At 37.5% G+C, this 20,099-nt stretch overlaps 1 protein-coding gene across 3 annotated transcripts in view; it reads left to right on the forward strand.

Annotated features, from left to right (window-relative positions):
- Nucleotides 1-20,099, forward strand: part of tbc1d22a (TBC1 domain family, member 22a) — a 164,145-nt gene that overhangs the window by 31,853 nt on the left and 112,193 nt on the right. The window contains exons 5-8 of one of the 3 annotated variants that reach the window (XM_082167422.1): nucleotides 824-894; nucleotides 6,958-7,086; nucleotides 12,340-12,402; nucleotides 12,691-12,756. In XM_082167422.1, coding sequence (XP_082023548.1) covers nucleotides 824-894; nucleotides 6,958-7,086; nucleotides 12,340-12,402; nucleotides 12,691-12,756 — 329 coding nt within the window. The remainder of the gene's footprint in view (nucleotides 1-823; nucleotides 895-6,957; nucleotides 7,087-12,339; nucleotides 12,403-12,690; nucleotides 12,757-20,099) is intronic. The other 2 variants (XM_082167424.1, XM_082167423.1) reach the window with 2 other exon arrangements.

The raw sequence follows: 20,099 nt of genomic DNA on the forward strand, positions 1-20,099 counted from the left end.
TGTTTGCTTTATGAAGTCAACATGAAATTAAAATTGACCCTATTTTTCAAGTTGTTATTGTGCACAATTCATGGTTCATGTTATTATTATTAAAGTCCCCCTGTGGTGAAAATCAAGCTTTTAATGTTGTTTATATGTGGTGTTTTTAATATGCTTTAAGACAAACATGTGCAAATTCATAAGTCAACACCATTGCTGAGTATTTTCTCTTTAAAACTGCAGTGAACCAAAGACAGTCTCAAAAACACGGTTTGAAATCGCTGGTGTTTCTGACGTCACAAACTACCTTGTAACCAATCAGGTTAATGTGTGATCGTCAACCAGTGGATTTCTGAGCTGGTGTGAGTGAGTGGAGGCAGGTCTCAGTTGCATATTCATAGAACCGCGTATATGAGGCAAGGGTGTAGAGTTACATTCAAGCTATTTTAAGACATGAACAATTTTTTAAAAAAAAAGAAAAAAAAGGCATTTTGGTGATGAAAGGTGAGGTTTAAGGGATAAAATGATTGACTAAAGGGGGACTTTAAAATAAGAACAACAACAACTGCAGAACCGCAATTAATTTAATTATGCCCAAAAAATCATGTAACTAATACTGATTACATGAAATACACAATGGTTGTTGGTGGGTTTTTACTGCAAAGCAAAACAAAACAAAAAGGCCGCAAATATCACTGCATTTATTTGAGGAAACCTGCAGCATTTTGTCCTGCAGATTTTTGATGGTATTGCTTAATAATTCAGTCTATTCACAAGGGATAAACTCATAGTACTATTCTGAGTAAGTGACTTTCTGTCTAATAAAAATCTTTCCTGTCCGCAGATGAGCTTCGGAAGTTGAGCTGGTCTGGAATTCCGCGGCAGGTGCGCCCGATCACATGGAAGCTCCTCTCAGTAAGTAGAACGATCTCAGCGCACAGTGAAGTCCTGCATCAAATGGTCAAACTCATTAGAGAACTGCAGCGCACATCCATTACAAGATGAATCAAAGAATACATAATGCATTCTACATAAATACACATTTATAAGTAATTAGGCTTCCTACAAATGACTTCTAGGATGACATCCGCCTGGAAGCTCAGAGGTCCAGTCGACTGAAAACGAATGGTGCACTGTTTCAGTGGTCGAACAAAACCTGAATCTGTGAATGAGCAAAACCTACTTCTGTTAGGCCGACTCTTGGACCGCCTGAGCTGAATCCTTTACATAATCACTTGCTTCTTTTAAATCACGCATAAAACTCTTTGGAAAGTTCTCAAATCATGCTGGGATTTCATGAATCATGCTGTTTTTTTAATTTATTTTTTTATGCCAGCTGGAGTGTCTGCTGCTCTTTCTTTCCTAACTTTACGTTAACCACAAACAGGATTTTTCATCTGGATCAATTGGATCTGTCCTGTATTGGTATCCAGCTGGAGAACTCGACTTTTCACTCGATGAGAAATCTCGTCCCATTTTGGTCTCGCGAGATCTCGTCACACACCTAGGATTCGACCTTCAAATGGTTTACTACAAATGGGCATCTAGGAAGAGCCGTGGAGATAAATTTCACTCCACTCCTTTGCCTCTTATGCTGGTTGATGCTGTTTCGGATCTCTCTCGGAGTGGTGTGAGTAGGGCCAGTTATATTGGAATTTGGATGGGCCAGCTGGTAAGAACTGTCCAGGTAAACCTCCCCTGGCCCAACCAGTGTCAACCAGCATGGAAGGCAGGCTCACGCTTGCTAGTACGCCCACTTCCCATGCCGGTCGACACTGATTCGAATCCCACTCTGAGCAGTGTAAACAGGATGCATACATTTTAAGATTGACATAAAAATATAAACATTTCACTTTTTATAATGGATGAAAGATATGAAGTACATAACTGGTGCAAAGTTTCCCCCAGGACAGGACTGGCGTGATGAGGGGGTTATGTGTGGTCTTACCCTTTGACACACAGACTGGCGGCAGTATGCCCTCCTGCCACACTGATATATGATGTGCCAGTCTGAAACAGGATGGATTGGAGGGGGATGTTTGATATTCTGACCCTCTTCTAGGCTAGTGTGCGGTCACACACACACGCACAGAAACATCCAATTTACCCGTGTGACCTTCATTTGCCTACGGCTACCTCATCTGTCATCTTGACTTGAACCCTGGACTGCAGCCCCACTCAATCAAACCTCATCGATCCATGCTATTGAGCTCCTGCACAGGTGTGCACATTATGAGTTCATCGGTGTGTGTGTATTTGTGTTTGAGTGAGTGGAGAGTGAGCGTGAACAGCTGGAAAGCATCCTTTAACAAGAGTAATGACCTGCGGAGGGCGGCATCACTGTTTGAATGGTCGCTTTAACGCATGATCAATTCTGTGCATCCTGCTGACGTCTCACAAACTGCCACCGAACTCCGCTCAACACTTTCCTAAGAAGAAATCATTTCTCTTTTGTCAGGTAGCGCCCTAGACAACAAAGATTTCATTAGTGGTGTTTGCAAAGGCAATAATCATTATTGCTCGTACACAGGATTTAATTTTGTACAAGTATTACATTTAGCAGAATAACACATCCAGTATTATTTCTGTTTGTTATGCAGAGACCAAAATGTCATGGAGACTTGAGTTGGGTTATTTTGTCTTTGGCCAGTAAGCAGCACCCTAGCAACCACTTAACATCACTGTAGTAAACCACTTATAACACCCTAACAGTCACCTAGCAACCTCTTCACATCACTTAACAACCACCGGGAACACCTCAACAATCACCTGGCAACACCCTAGCAATAACCTAGCAACCACCTTACATCACACCAGAACCCTAGAAATTATCTTGCAACTGCCTAGAAACCACTTAACATCACTGTAGTAAACCACTTATAACACCCTAACAGTCACCTAGCAACCTCTTCACATCACTTAACAACCACCTGGAACTCCTCAACAATCACCTGGCAACACCCTAGCAATAACCTAGCAACCACCTTACATCACACCAGAACCCTAGAAATTATCCAGCAACTGCCTAGAAACCACTGAACATCACTCTCACAGCCACTTTTAACACCCTGACAGTCGCCTGGCAACCTCATAACATCACTCTAGCAACCACCTGGAACACTTCAACAGTCACCTGGCAACAACATCAAGCAATAACCTAACAACCACCTTACACCACACTAGCAACCACCTAGAAAATTATAGCAATTGCTTAGCAACCTTTTAGCTATTGCCTACCAATCACTTAAAATCTTCATCACAACCACCTCCTAGAAGACCCTTGAAACTACCCAGACTGTTGAAGAGAATGTCACATCCAAGGGTGCCGCACAAGTCCTGAAAAGTGAAGCCAAAGCATTTTGATCGCCCCCTTGTGGCTGGCTGCAGTACACCTAATAAGCCCCAACTTAATGTAATAGAATAGAACTAAAAAATCCAATTAGACTTCAAATAATGTTTTTCCAAATATCGTTTCTGTCATTTTAGGTATTTCATATCATGCAGATCTATGTTCAAGCGTATTTTTTTCCAATAAATTTTGTTATTAGTTAGTTATTTAATGCTTTAAAATCGGGGTGTAACATGCTCGCGATTAAGTGACGTAACGATGTAATCGGCAACAACCATTACTGGGATGTTTTGGCTTCGGTTTTCTACAGTGGAAGGAAGCTGAGACATGCTGTAAATCTTTTTATTTTTATACAGTTTATGATTACATCTGTCTGCTCTTTCGACTTGATGCAAACACTATAGAAATGTTTGCCTTGTAACAGAGGGTTTCATTATCTGAGGTAATGGCACTGTCGACAAGACAAAAAGAGCTGGTGTTTTGCTCAGATGAGTTGAAATTTTACCCACAATCCCCATGCTGCCTTGTTTATTTGTGGGCATGACAGCAATAACTGCTGAAAAGTACTGGCTTGTACTAGTTTAAAAGTGCAGTTATGAGTGTTCTAAAGTAACATTTCGTAGGTGTGCGATTTAAAAAAAAATACTTACCTCAGTGTCTCATATTCTGTGGTAACTATTTTTTGGAGGTGGAAGACCCATCTTTTTCTCACCCACCCACACTCAGTGAAATAGCACACGGTGGGCTTTAATAAATAAAAGGATAAAGCTGTGCAGATGATTAAATGGTGGTTTCAGCCGCACTAATACGAGGTGTTTGAGTAATGGTGTCCCGTCGTGAGCAGGTGGGAGCGGGTTGATGCAGAGCCAGTGCCTGGACACAGACCTTACGCATGTGTTCATCCAAACCCAGCTGCTGGGAAACATTTATTACGGGCCTGTTGTTCCTGGACCTCTGCACCTGCTGTGAACAATGCCATGTTCTCTCTCTCTCTCTTTCTCTTTCTCTTTCTCTTTCTCTGGCAACAAAATGAGAACAACAACTTCATTTCATGTTCATTTCACCTCATGCGGTGTTAATACACGAGTGCTAGATCAGCGTTGTCTTCTTTTATGGGTGTTCTTTTTGTAGATAAACAAAACCGTTCTTTTTGTAGATAAACTCTTTCATGCAGTGTGTAAAAGAGCTGTCTGAATGTAATAGGTCTGCAATGTTTCAAAGATCAAAGCGCACGACAAATAAAGTAATTGTCTGCTAATAGAGAATCAATTCTGAACCGTCAGCGATTCCAGTCTCACTTTCTGTTACATACCTATGTAACAAATTTGGATAATGCCAGCCTATGGTTTTCATTGGCTGCCTGCGAACAACGTCTACTTTGATCCGCCTCAAACACTGCAGTTGTAGCTGAGGCCTGGAAGAGTTTGGTTCATGTTGTTGACGTGTCGAGAAGATGTTGTTTTCATTTCAAAAGGATGAGGACTCGCTCTGGAATTTATACGGGAAAAACCGACAACATCGTTACTGTTCGTATCATTGTGTGTCAAGTGCTGAGGAAGTGCTGAAATTCATATATGGTAGTGGAAAATTAGTTTCTGACGCATGCTGTAAGCGTTAGACCAATCACAACAGACTGGGCCATCTGACCAATCAGAGCAGAGTAGGCTTTCAGAAAGCAGGGGTTTAGAGAGGCTGAATATTTGAACAAAACGTTTTCAGAGTTTTGGGGAAATGAAGTGATGTGCAATGTTTATTAAGAGAAAATTAACGTGTTTTTTCACCTTAGGTGCATGTAAACCGATTGTAGAAAACATCCAAAACAAAATTAGGAACCTTTAAAATACTTCACTTCTGCAAGTTGGTACTCGTGTTGGTCTGTTGATGCCGGAATCCAGACAGTGTAAATAAGACCTTGTGACCCAACCTGACCCAGTATTGTGATATTTTAAGACTAAACACATCGTTCAACATAGTTTAACGAATTTGTATTTATTTTCAGTGTGCAAAACAAGACGCACAGATTCTAATGATCTTTGGTAATAGGTGTGTGAATTTTTTTTGTCAGTAAAAAAAAAAAAAAAGTAATGTCATTTGACATTGTCATCACATTTATGACCATTCACCGTATATGTGTCCATTATTATTAGACAGTAAGGGGACATCATTAGGTTATTTACATTTATTTTCATCTCATGCCGTGTGACCTCTCAAGTAAAGATTTAAAAAGTTATTGTCCAGTAATCCGTGTCTGACAAATTTAGTCTTGACTAAAATTAAATATGAAACATAAGATGTGTAGAAAAAAATGAATATTCAAGGCACATGTAACTTGACAATTGCCTGTCATATCCCCCCAAAAATGTGTTAGTTTTGTGAAATCATGCAAAAAGTGTGATATTATTTAATTGTATGTAAATAGAACTAGGGCTGCCACGATTCCTTGATTTAAATTCGAGTACTCAATTAAAATTAAAATCCTCGATTGCAATTTACCCGTGTCGAGTAACTGGCGAAATACCAGAAGTGGTGCATTCCAAGGACGAGAATCCATGAACCGCATTATTAGACCATTTTCATACCATAGCAGAGTGCTATTATTAATTCACAAAGGTTGCGATTCAATTAAGTAAATATATGCCCTGTGGGTTATATATATAGAATATATGCACTTTAATTATTTTGCATGCCTATAGGTTTACATGCGTCTCAGAGCTGCTTCGTTCACAGTAAATGCTGCTCCACACAAACTGTTATCACTGCCTCAAACTCCATCTCTGGGTTTGGATGTTTTATAACGTTTATCTGGGTACGTAATGTGCACCATTTCATCAGATGTGTAAGGTAAATCATTTATAAACCTTCGCCAACACAAGAGAATACATCAATATGTTTATAAATATGCAAAGTGTTTATCACGATTTTAAAATAAGTCTAAACCAAAAGCTCTGCCAGTGTCCAGTGTCCACATATTATTGTTTAAGAAATGACAGTTGCTGTAACATTTCTAACATATAGACGTGGCCAAATATTAAACATTTGAGTTAAATGTTGTTTGGCCAATAGTGAACAAGAATTTGATCTGCTGTTAAGTGTAACAATACTAGAAAAAAAAAAAAAAAAAAATCTGTTTTCTGTTAATAATGGGAACGTTACTTATTACTTATGTTCGTGTGTTTGACTTAATTACATATACATATGCTAATGGAGCGTAGAGAAGAGTGCTGCTTGGCACACATACATCTTGTCACAGAACTCGACTGAGTGTGGAAGTAAAAAATAGCCACATGGGGGAGCGTCTTGTGTGATAAATGGATTTCTGTGCTTGTAGATTTTTGTGCAATCAATTACTTTATCAAGAGACTTTCTTTTCTGGGCCTGAACATCTGCTGTGTTCTCATTCTCTTGCTATGGCAGTAATAAGAGGAAATGTAACTTTAAATGTGACTGATATCAACTTAGTGGCTCCGAACTCTTGGAAACCTTAACTTTTCTGAGTTTTGATTTTAAATTAGCAGCTATTGTGCTAGTGCAGGCAAACAAATGTTTTGTTGGCGAACGCAGATCTATATCAGATTGATTTCGAGGTATCTCGTCTGGGCCGCTGTAAACGATAGTTTTTGTATTTACAGGGGTACCTGCCTGCCAATGCAGAGCGGAGGGAAAGCACGTTGCAGAGGAAACGGCAGGAATACTTTGGCTTTATCGAGCAGTACTATGACTCCCGCAACGATGAACACCATCAGGACACATACAGACAGGTAACTGACCATATTTAATTCTAGATGGGACACAGATTTGTGTTTTATGACTTATTTTATAAGCATTAGAATCAAAATGTTTGTATGTTTGTTGTTAAAACTATGAGGTATGTTAGATTCTAACATAAAATTAACTTAGCAGAGAAAAAAAAAAAAAAACTGGTCTTAAACAGTAAATGTGTATCGTCCCATTGAAGTGAAAAATTAATTTTATGGTTTTGCTGTACATAACAACATAATAAAAATCATCTGGTCGTTAGCAGGTCTGCAAATTAGGTAAATACAACCTCAGATGAACAATAACACATGACATATTACACCATGAATAAAGCCAAAATGGAAAAGGCATGCGTGACAAGCTAAGCACATCCTATGATTCAATTGCTTGTAGAGCCACTTTTATCAGCAATAAGTTGAAGGGATCGTTTTCTATATGACAGTATCAGTCTCTTTACAACATTGCTTCAGTTCAGGGACGTTTTTGGGTATATGTTTTTGCACGGCTCTCTTTAGGTCCTGCCACAACATTTCAGTTGGGTTGAGGTCTGGACTTTGACTGGGCAACACCTTGATTCTTTTCTTTTTCAGCCATTCTGTTGTAGATTTTCTGCTGTGCTTCTTGAAATCATCGTCCAGTTTCATGACCTAAGCTTTAGCTTTCGGACAGATGGCCTCACATTTGACTCTATAATACTTTGGTATACAGAGGAGTTCATAGTCAACTCATTGACTGCGAGGTGCCCAGGTCCTGTGACTGCAAAACAAGCCACAAATGATCACCCCTCCACCAGGGGTAGAGAGAAGAAGCTTTCTCCTGGCAACCCTTCCAAACATGCCATACTTGTCCCGTCCTTTTCTAATTGTACTGTCATAAACTTGAACATTTAACATGTTCGTGGTGGCGCAATGGATAAGACACATGCCTTTGGTGTGAGAGACCCGGGTTCGAATCCACTGTGAGACACTAATGTGTCCCTGAGCAAGACACTTAACCCCTAGTTGCTCCAGAGGCGTGCGACCTCTGACATATATAGCAATTGTAAGTCGCTTTGGATAAAAGCGTCAGCTAAATGAATAAATGTAAATGTAAATGTAACATGTTAACTGAGGCCTGTATAGAGTCTGAGATGTAGCTCTTTGGGTGTTTTGCGATTTCTCTGAGCAATGAGCAGTAAACGGGGAATTTGCTGGGACGTCCACTCCTGGGAGCATTGGCAACTGTCTTGAATGTTTTCCACTTGTGAATAATCTTCCTTAATGTAGAATAATGGACTTCAAATTGTTTGGAAATGGCCATATAACCCTTCCCAGACTGATGGCAGGAACAGTTGCTTCTCTGAGATCATTGCTGATGTCTTTCCTCCTTGGCATTGTGTTAACACACACCTGAATGCTCCAGACCAGCAAACTGCCAAAACTTCTGCTTTTATAGAGTTAGTCACACATGCTGATGATAAATTAATCACAGACATTTGATTAGCAGCGCCTGACTGCTACTTACCCTATTAATTCCCATGGAAGCAGAAAGGATGTACTTAGTTTGTCTCCCATGGCTTTTCCATTTTGGCCTAGTTTTTGTTATATAAATAATGACATGATGTAATATGTCATGTGTTTTTGTTCATGTGAGGTTGTATTTACCTAATTTTAAGACCAGCCAAGGACCAGATGATGTGTTATGTCCTGATACATAAAAACACATAATTCAATAGGGTGTCCTTTCTTTTTCACATGACTGTGTGTATATATAGGAATATGTATAAGACATATAATATATAAGAAAATAGGTTTCATACAAACTGTATTGGTAACATGGTTGAAATCTAAAATTTATATTTATAGAATTGTTATTTATAAAATGGTAATGCTGATATAATATCTAGTAGTTTTTTCACTGACCATTTTCTTTGGAGAAAAAAAGTCCCTATTTTGTAAAAATAATGGGCCTCATTCACTAAGCCTGCATACACACAAATTTGTGCGTGAAATCTGCATACGAGCAAATCATCACTCACCAAAAACTTGTGTACTTACATTAATTTAAAAAAATAATAAAAAAAGGAACTGAAACCACTTTTTGAAGCACCTACTCTTTTATATTTCATCTTAACATGACTATAATTTTTAGAAGTTATATTTGATTATTTATACATTTAATGATATGATATTAATTATGTATACAATTATATAATAAATTAATAAACATTAAATTTTAATTTCATCATATATTTGATCATATACAGTGAAAGAGTAAGACACGTTTGACTAGAGTGACGAAAGGCTGTAAAGGAAAGGTTGTGCAGAAAGCCTTTATATAGAGATGGTTTGGACACGGCCACTCATTTACAATACTCCAAATTCACTAACAATACAACGAGATTAAGAACAACTTCATGTGGGCACGCACGTGTTGTGAATTAGGCGAGATTTTTCTGGAGAAGTTCTCCTCTGCGTACAAATACGAAATAATCCACGCAATTATTAGTGAATGAGACCCAGTGTTCCCATTTTATACCTTATTTGTGGAAAAGGCCTCCTATGTCTAGAGAATGCTGCTAACTGAACTTTATACAGGATGATGGCAATAATTAGCTGAGTCAAAGACTCTGGAGATTAATCAGAACTTCCTGTGTTTTCCTTTTAATATCCTGTACAGCTCTGCACGGCCAGTGCTAATTCTGCTATTAATAGAATGATTTTTAAGTTGAAAGCCAGCAGTTCAGTTTTGCCAGGGGTTTAATGTGATATAGTCAGGGGTTTTGGTTGCGTTTTACCTACTGTCGAGGTCTTGGCAGCAGCAGTTTGTTAGCTTTGCCAAAAACACTGTTATGTTAGAAGCTCTGAGTGTTTAGAAATGCCACCAGCAGATAGTGTTTGATTATTTAGATGCTGAGAGGAAAAGATGACAAGGAATGTTTAAAGCTCCAGTGAATTGGCAGGAGGATGTGAAGATCAAACTGTTGCTGTCACTCTGATCTGATAAATGTCTACCTGATTTAAGACTGCCGACTAGTGATCACTGACGATGTGAGATTCACACGTTTGTTTCTCCTCTCGAAAGCTATATCTGGGTGATTCTCACCGGCCTGTTAAGAACATTTGTTGTATTTCACTTTAAAATTATAAATACATAAGATATATTTAGTTGCTTTTTACCGTCATTGAGGCCTTTTATTTTTGGCATTGTGACATTTTCATGACAGCACTTATGCCCAAGTCAGGAAAATTATGTTAATAAAAATATTTAATTTGTGGATATTTTAAATAAATAAAATGGAAAATAAAGATTGGTTGTATATTAAGATATTATTGTGGCATTAGTTCAATAATAAATGCTCACAACAATAATGCAAAATAATGTAAAAAAAAGAAAGAAAAGTATCTCATATTTTAAATGCACCATTTTAGTATTTGTACTGCCTTTAATTTATGCAGATTAAAAAAAAAATAATAATCCAGACTTATGCCCTCATTCATATGACTTGACTTGACTTAATGAGAATTACCATTATGGTGCGTTCACACCGGACGCGAATAGCGCGTCAGGCGCGAGTGATTTCAATGTTAAGTCAATGCAAAGACGCGTTACGCGCGTAAAAAATTCCTGCGGCGCGAATGAGGCGTAGAGCGCGGCGCGGTAGACGCGAATACGCCTCATTCGCGCGTCAAGTTCGCGCGAATGGCGCGAATTGAGCGTCTGGCGCGTTAAGCGCGTTACGCGCGAATGTTTTATGTAGTGCTATTTGTGCATTCTCGTGTTTGACGCGAATTCGCGTCTGCCGCCCGAGTTGAAAAATCTGAACTTCTGCGTCAATTCGCGCCGCGTTAACCAATCAGGAGCCTGCTTGCTGCTGTCACGTGGTGAAGTGACAGTTTATAATGTTATTTTATGTTTGGCCTCAATAAATTATTTTGTAATATGACTAAAATGCACAACAAAGCAAATCTTTCACATAAAAACTCGATTTCAATATATGAGAGATACTCATTTTGTATTGAATGCTATTTATTCCATATCTATTCTAGATTATATGAAACATTATTATTCTAGTGTAAAGACAACAAACACAATTTAGTGTATAAAAACAAAAATCACAGGACAGGTTTCACTTTTGGAGGCTGGCTCCATTTATTATCAAAACAAAAATAAATGACAGATTAGGTGGGTGCGGGCGAGGGTGAACCTCGCGCCGGGCTGTAGAGCGCGGGCTCGACAGGCATAGACCACTCGAGGCCGAGGCCTTATACGGCCTACGCTGTCCTCGTCAGCGTCCTCACCGTTAGGTCCACCAAACCTAGCTCCTGGAGCAAATTGTGAAACTCCTGAAACCCTCCGGAGGGTCTGGTGGACCCGAGTACAGCGACGATGTCCCCTACGCAGCTGTTTCTGCTCTCCAGAGCATATACGAGCGGTGACTCTCTCGATTAATGCTAACGCTAATGCTCGATAAACATCTAAAAAAGATGGCCGCCAAAACTTTTACCTCTGACGCGCGTAAATTTCGCTTCAAACTTTTGTTTTTACGGTCAAGCGTCAAACTAGACGCGGCAGGCGCGAATTTGACGCGCTATTCGCGTCCGGTGTGAACGCAGCATTAGAATTGGGTTGCAAAGTGCTTAATTATCATGAAAATATCATGCAAAAAAAAAAACCATCTAATGCAACCATCATAATGTTTAGGGATGCACCGATATGAAAATGTTGGCCGATAATCGATATTTCTTTATATTTGAAAGCCGATGACCGATATTTTGGCCGATAAATCTAAATCTAAACAATTTCGAGAGGCTGATTACAAAAACAAAAGTCTCACCATTAAAAGCCACGTCCCAAGCACACAATTATAATGTTCTCATTATAATTTTATGTAGCCTATATGACAGATTTTGCACTGCGCATGTTGCACTTTACTGTATTTTCCATTTTATGAAGTGATTCCAATCATATTTCAGCAAATTCAAAACCGTCATGGCGAACAGTGCGCATCTGAAGAGTCTCAGCTGAAGGAAATAATCCATTATTGATCGGCTTTAATATATCGGCCAAATTTTTTTATCAGGCCGATAGCGATAACAGTAAAATGAACGTATATCGGCCGATGCCGATATGGTGGCCGATATATCGTGCATCCCTAATAATGATCATACTTGTGTATTTGTGTGTTTGTCATCTCTCAGTTCCATAACTCTCTATGTTCTTGACATCGACATTTTGTATATATATATGTGTATGTGTGTTTTCTGAACCATCAGATTCACATAGATATTCCCCGAATGAGTCCGGAAAGTTTAGTTCTACAGCCCAAGGTGACCGAGGTAAGAGGACTGATGGTCACGCCACATGCTTCTGTCCACCCAAAAGCACGTCACTCAATCATCATCCATCTGTCTGTCTGTCAAACTGTCTGTCTGGTCTCGATCTCAAATTTTTTGGGTTGGAAATCTTGCGTTAAGGTGCACAGGAAGTAGAATGTAGAATTCAGTGAGTTTCTTCTCAGGTGCAGCCTCAAACGGGCAGACCCCGTTTCTCTTCGAGCTTTCTCGCTGCCGTTCTGTCCTAACCTGCTTGTGCTCCTCTTTTTTTTTTGTGTCTCTTCCCTGCAGATTCACATTGACATACCGAGAACTAATCCTCTTATACCTCTCTTTCAACAAGCTTCTGTGCAAGAGGTGAGAAGTTTGCACCACCCATTTTACTCAGCTTGACTCGTTCATCCTCACAAACTCACACCCAGACACAAAGAGCATCTTAAAGAAACTATCCACCTCAGAATGAGCATTCTCTCATCCTTATCTCATTACAAACCATATGATTTTAGTTCTTCCATGAAACACGAGAGGAGAAATCTGAAGACTGTGTAGGTCAGTGTTTATCTGTAGATTTAGAATGATTGGGAAATAAAGCTTTCAGGCTTCAAAAAGGATGCAGCTGAACCATACAAGTGTCATAGAAGTGATCTATACCTTATCATTGATGTGTGTCGGACAGAGAACAGACTAAAACCTAAGTCGATATTTACTAGTAGTCTTAAGCACATATACACAAGTTAAGTGGAAAAAGTACAAGATATAAATTATCTAAATATAATTTAGTATTATTTAAAAATGTATCTTACGTAAAGAAAGGGGAAAAGTCTCACAATAATGCATAAAAAAAACATCCGGTTTATTTTAAATATTATACCTTATTTTAATTTTAAAGTTAAATATTTTAGTGTTTGTTTTAAATTTGTTAATTTTAATTACAAAAAATCCACACATAATGAGAATCATCATTGAGAAGAATTTGGATTTCTGGAAAGTGCTTAATTGTCATTAAAAATATAATATAAAATATAAGGGCTTAATTTCCACTCTGTTCCTTCAGAAAAAATTGTTATGATAATATAGTGCACAAGTCCTTTGTAACACTTATGTTGCTTTTGAATCCATTTTTAAGCTTTGAAAAATTTAGTCCCGATTCATTATAATTGTGTAAGCAAGAGCAAACAGTAAAAAAAAAAAAAAAAAAAAAAAAAACCTTTCCTTGGGATTTCCTTCCTGTATTCCTTGGGAGAATATTGCTCATACAGGTTTGAAATGACTTGAGATGAGCAAATCATTTTCATTTGAGAACTAATCCTTTGAACTAAGTTCGATCACATTAAGCAGGAGCAGGTTGCGTTGCGTTGGTTGCATGTTGGCTTTGAAATGCTCTGTATTTGTGTCACATGATAGCATGCCAAAAAAAAAAGTATTGTAATGATGTCTGTCAATGATGCATGCACTAACAAATTTTAATTAGCGAACACACTTTCTTTATTTCCTCAAAAAAAAAAACGCTATCCCCAAATTTACTGTGCAGTCAAAATGGACAGCATGTTCTGTTCCAAACCCTGAGCTGCTTTGCTTTAACTGAGAAGAACCTTTACATTTACAGATGCAGATGTACAGGTTTAGTTTGATCTAAACCAGGTATGGGCAACTCTGCTCCTGGAAGGATAGCTGTCCTGCAGAGTTTTGCCTCCAACCCTCATTAAACACACCTGAACCAGCTAATCAAGCTCTTCAGGATCATAGACATAATAAATACATACTATTGGCAGCTTGGAACGTTGCTGCGATACGTCAACGCGTCCGCCATATTGCTGAGGGCAAGACTGCGCTGTAAACAAATGCAAGTAAACGGGTGAGCTGCGGTTTCTCTGGATAAAAACTCTGGATATCAACCGATTTCAGTGGTTTGTACGTGGTGTACAAAAAATTCCATCTCCAGTTATTTAAAATCTCGATAGTTAGACTTATAAAATATTTTTTTAATAAGTAATTGTCAAAGTTCAGGCTTGCCATGTATTTCGGTTTTTATTCTTGGATAAGAATTGCGAAGACCCCCATACTGAGATATAATTTAATTTTCACATTCAATGAAATAAAGTTTTCTTATTGTGGAAAAAGGATTTTCTTTCTTTGACCCGATTTTAGCAATAACAAAGATAACTGATGGATCCTTTATGGTAATACATATCATATGGTACAACTATAGTGCAAAGCAAATAGTACATATACGATAAAGAAAGACGTAATAGTAAATAGTTTAGTGTATAGTCAATCAAATAAACAAACAGTATACAGCAAATAAAATAGTAATTAATTGTATTATATAATCTCATAAGTACAATAATATAATAATATACTGATAATAGCATATAGTTTATGTATAATACTATTATAATAGCAACAGAATATGAAATATAAATTACAGAATATAGACAATAAAAAATAATGTAAAATATTGACTAGTGAATAGTACAATAATTTAACAGCATAACTATAATAGATTGATAATCGCAAGTGGTATAATATTATAATAGCAATTATAATAATAACACCAAATACAATGTAATATCAATTGCAGAATAATACAGACAATATGAAAATAATATGAAGCGTCATAATATTGATCATTCAACTGATATTTAACAAAAAGAAACAGGGTTGTGCCATTTTATTTTATGTAGGCCTACATACAGTGAAGAGAATGTATATAAAATATTTTATATATTTTAAAATATTCTTACATAGGCAATATAAAATAAAATGACACAACCCTGTCTCTTTTTGTTAAATTTCAGTTGTATTGATCAATAGCCATTACCAAAGTATAAGTAGCCTAAAAGGTATAAGAAGCTAAACGAGTCAAGAAATAAAGTAAACAATTCAGTCAAACATACAGCAAGCTACAACATTAAAGTTAAATAGCCTAAATATAAAGTTATGAAACTTCACTTTGCCCTCAGCCAAAACGATTTGCCAGGGAACAAATTATAGATTAATGAGACCAAAGATCGCCCGTTAGATATACACAAGACGAATTATATCTCATGTTTAACCACTAGACTAGAGACATCAGAGCCAGCGGCAAACATCAGAAGCACTGGCCGAGGTAAGGCTGTTCCAGGCGGGGTACATGAGCGCTGAGCGCCCGGTGATCGCCTGGATCTCACAACACCGAAAACGTCAGATACATTTTTTAAATAGGCGCTATCTTTATAAATAAACCACAGATTTAATTACTACATTCTCGACTGAAAAACTCTTAAAACTACATTTCGTGACACAATAACAGTAGTATTTATAAATTTCGCGGCCTTTCTCCTCTGAAAATAAAAATAGTAATGAAATAGTGACTAGTACCTACCCGAAACGAGTACTTGTCATAAAAGTCGGTTTTAAGAAAATATAGATGAATATTTAGATTTCAGGAAATTTACTTTATAATATAAAATATAATATAAGCTAAAACTATAATATAAATCATGTCAACTCATGTTTCAACTTTCAGAGCTAAGTTAACTAGCGACATCGCTAGCTATTTAAGTCTGACTGACTCCAGTGGCAAACTAAGGTTACTATTACTAATTATATAATGACCAAATACAACCAGAAACACATGTTCAGTCTTGCTTGTGAAAGGTAATTCCCTGAGACCTGTTTTCAATTGTGTTGCGATTTGTACAGCCCCAAGCAGCACACGAAGCAGGCATTTTTTCTCAATTCCCGTTATGACAGTAATGGGGAAAGTTGCCCCACGCAATATGGCAGCGCCGTTGACGTACGATCCAGCGGCCAATAGGGCATCTATGTATTTATTATGTCTGTGTTCAGGATTACTAGAAAGCCAAGTTTTATCAGGGTTTGAGCTAAACTATGCAGGACAGGCACCCTACAGGTCCGAAGTTGCCCATCCAGGATCTTACAATAGAGGAAGAAAGCAATTAGTCAAAGAGCCAACAATATTCATAATATAAAATGTCACATTTGTTTGACACATTCGGAGATCGACTACTTTTGACTGAAAAAATTCCAGCCACCGGAAACACTAACTGATAAAGTGAGTCGTTCAAAACCTTTCTTTTTAGTAAACTTTGTGTACACAACACAAACAATGTAGTCAATCCTCAAGTTCACGTGTAGAGCCACTGGTGATACTTCGAGCACAGTTCATGTTGTGTCGAGCCTTCTTGTTGTTTTAAAAATAGCGATTTTGATGCTATCATAGAAGTGCCCCATGCACTCCCATTCAAAAGGCATTTTGACCTAAAACGAAAATACGGTCAATCTTAAAAGTGGCGTTTCCATTCTTATTATGCTTTTACACTAAAGTTTGACTCGTGAGAATAACAAAAAGAGCCTAGGTTCTATATTGGCGAGAGTTACTCTTTAACTACCCCCAACACGGCCTTTCAGTTTCATATTCAACATAATCAATTTAGTGTGATGGGCTCTCAAGACATGAATTTCCATCGCAAACACAGGTCTGTCGATGCATCGTGTCCCTGAGCAAGAATCCTTCTCCATATCCCCCTGCTGCCTTTTAAAAAATAATTTTGCATTTAAAAGGAGAATCAAAAACAAGCAGTGTTTGGAGTATGGCGATCTTCACTGTGGATGTCTCCTAACCAAATAAATGGATAATATTTTCGCTTCGGGTGCTTCAGTGCACTCCAGCTCGCCCATTGATTTCTGCTGCCCGATTTAGTGTCTAATTTCCACTATGTAATGGGCTTCTGTAGGAGATCTTGCCATGACTACCTCAAGGAGAAGAGACTGGGTGGGAGGGTTCGAGAGAGAAAAGAGGCAGGAGATGTCAGCTATGTGGAGAAACTCACATTATCAGTCTAAAGTCTTTGATAAATGGAGCTTTGATCATAGAAAAGAACGCAGATGAGAAAGCCGCACCATTTGATCGACACAATCGGGAAAAAAATGAACGCGAGCTGCCGTGTACACATTTATTGTTTAGGGCTCAACGTGAGAGATGAGTTTATTTGGGGATGACAGATACATTACGTCCTGAAAGGAGCGCGGGAGATGTCAGTTGCATGCGTCAGAGAGAAGAGAAAGAGAAAGTCTTCCATTTTCCCTCTTGATTTAAGTCAAACTTCTTGCTTCTTTCCATTGTGCTGTCAGCAAGGTGAGACGAAAACACACAAACAACTGTCACCATCACTTTGAATTAAGGTATTGCCTTCAAAGAAAGGAATGCAAAAAATTCCCACAAAAAGTTCTTTTTTTTTTTTTTTTTTTTTTTTTTACTGTCAAAAAGATCAACTTAAAAACAACATCTGGAGTTAAAGAGCTGAAGTTACTCAAAAGTCAGACAAGACTACATAAATGTATTTAAAGAATGAACACGGTTTTACCAAGCTCCTACTCCTGAATTGCATTTTTTACTCAAATTACTTGAAAAAAAAAGTAAAAAATAACTATTTATTTTTCATGATAAAAATAAAACATTAAACTGAAACTGTTGACGAAAATGACAATACAAAATAACGCTGACAGACATTAAGATTGCACAATGTTTTTTTTTTTGAAGAAAAATCTAAGAAAAAGTTATGTGCTAGTGTGTGTTGTTTTGTTAAATATTGAAAATTTTTGTGACACTTAATGGTTAATGTACAGTTGTGGTCAGAATGAATGGCACCCCTGGTAAATATGATCAAAAATGGCTGTAAAAAAAAAAAAATCTGCATTGTTTATCCTTTTGATCTTTCATTCAAAAAATTTGCAAAAATCGAACCTTTTCATTGAAGTAAAATAATTGAAAGTGGGGAGGAAATCACATTATGAAATAAATGTTTTTCTCCAAAACACTTTGGCCACAATTATTGGCACCCCTAGAATTTTTTACAAGTAAAATATCTCTGAAGTATATTCCCATTAATATTTACCTTTTTTTTTTTTTTTTTTTTACACCAGGGTGACTTAGGAACATTACATTTTCTAGCTATGACTTCTTGTTTCACAGGAGTTTAAATGTGAGGAAACACAAAGGCCAAATTGTTGAGCATCACAAAATAGAAAGTGGCTGTAAGAAAATAGCTAAAGAATTGAAAATCCTCATTTCCACCATCAGCGCAATAATTAAGAAGTCATCTAAATCAACTAAAGATGTTACGAATCTGCCAGGAAGAGGACGTGTGTCTATATTGTCTTAATGCACGGTGAGGAGGAGAGTTTGAGTGGCCAAAGACTCAAGGATCACAGATGGAGAATTAGTTGAGTCTTGGGGTCAGAAGCCTATTAAAAAAAAAAAAAAAAAAAAATTATATATATATATATATATATATATAAAAACTACATCCCCACATGTTGTTTGGGAGGTTTTCAAGAAAAATCGTCCGCGCTCATCCAGTAACAAACTCCAGCAAATTCAGCTGTCAGACACGACTGGAGCTTCAAACGGCACAGGGTTCTGTGGTCAGATGAAACTAAATAAAGAGCTTTTTGGCAGCAAACACTTAAGATGGGTTTGGTGCACACAAGGATAAAAAGTACCCCAAGTGTACAATTTAATATACCGTTAGATCTTTAATGTTGTGGGCATATTTTTCTGCTGGAGGTCCTGGACATCTTGTTCGGAGACATGGCATCGTGGATTCCATCAAATATCAACAGATAAAAAATCTAAACCTGACGGCTTCTGCTAGAAATCTTATAATGGGCCGTGGTTGGATCTTCCATCAGAACAACGATCCAAAACAAATATCAAAATTAACACAAAAATGTGTTACGGAGCACAAAATGAAGCTTCTGCCATGTTCCCTGACCTGATGAGTGGAGTAAACTGAGGAGAAGCACCGCCAACATGGGAATCTGAAGGATCTGGAGAGATTCTGTATGAAGAAATGGTCTCTGATCTCTTGTCAGGTGTTCTCCAAACTCATCAGGCATCATAGGAGAAAACTCAGAGCTGTTATCTTGACAAAAGGAGGTTGCAAAAAGTATTTAATAAAAGGGTGCCAATAATTGTGGAGAAACGTGTTTTGGAGGGAAAAAAAACATTTATTTCATAATGTGATTTAAGGATTCCACTTTCAATTATTTTACTTCAATGAAAGGTTAGATTATTGCTAAAAAAAAATTATGAAAGATCAAAAGGATAAACAATGCAGATTTATTTTTTACAGCCATCATATTTACCAGGGATGCCATTAATTCTGACCACAACTGTACATCCACTGGTTGTTATCGCAAAAATAAACCCAGAGAGGGTGATCAGTAATATTGCGTTAACCAGCTGGAAATGCATTATCCCACTTATTACACTGCTACTTGCAACATAAGTAAATAATTAGGCACAAAATATTGAAATATTTAATCAGCTCATTAAAAACAAGGCTTTCACTAACAAAAACAGTTCCTAGCAAGCAGCTTTGAACCTAGATGATGTCCAAACAACACAGACATTTCAGGGATAATGTACAGTCAAAGCAGTTGTTACACAGCTTTTCAACAAATAAATAATGAGGAGGACATGAAATATTGATTTTAAAAGTTTTAAAATCTTACCCGTTTATGATCTTATAATCCATTAGAGTGTACAAAACAATTGTTCTATACCAACAAGACAAACACTTCAACAATATTATCGTATGCCTACTATTCGAGCGTTAGTTCACCCAAAAATTCAAATTATACCATAATTTACTCACTCTCAAGCCATACTAGGTGTATATGACTTTATTCTT

This window comes from Leuciscus leuciscus, assembly GCF_965113295.1.
Source record: "Leuciscus leuciscus genome assembly, chromosome: 4".
Lineage (NCBI taxonomy): Eukaryota > Metazoa > Chordata > Actinopteri > Cypriniformes > Leuciscidae > Leuciscus > Leuciscus leuciscus.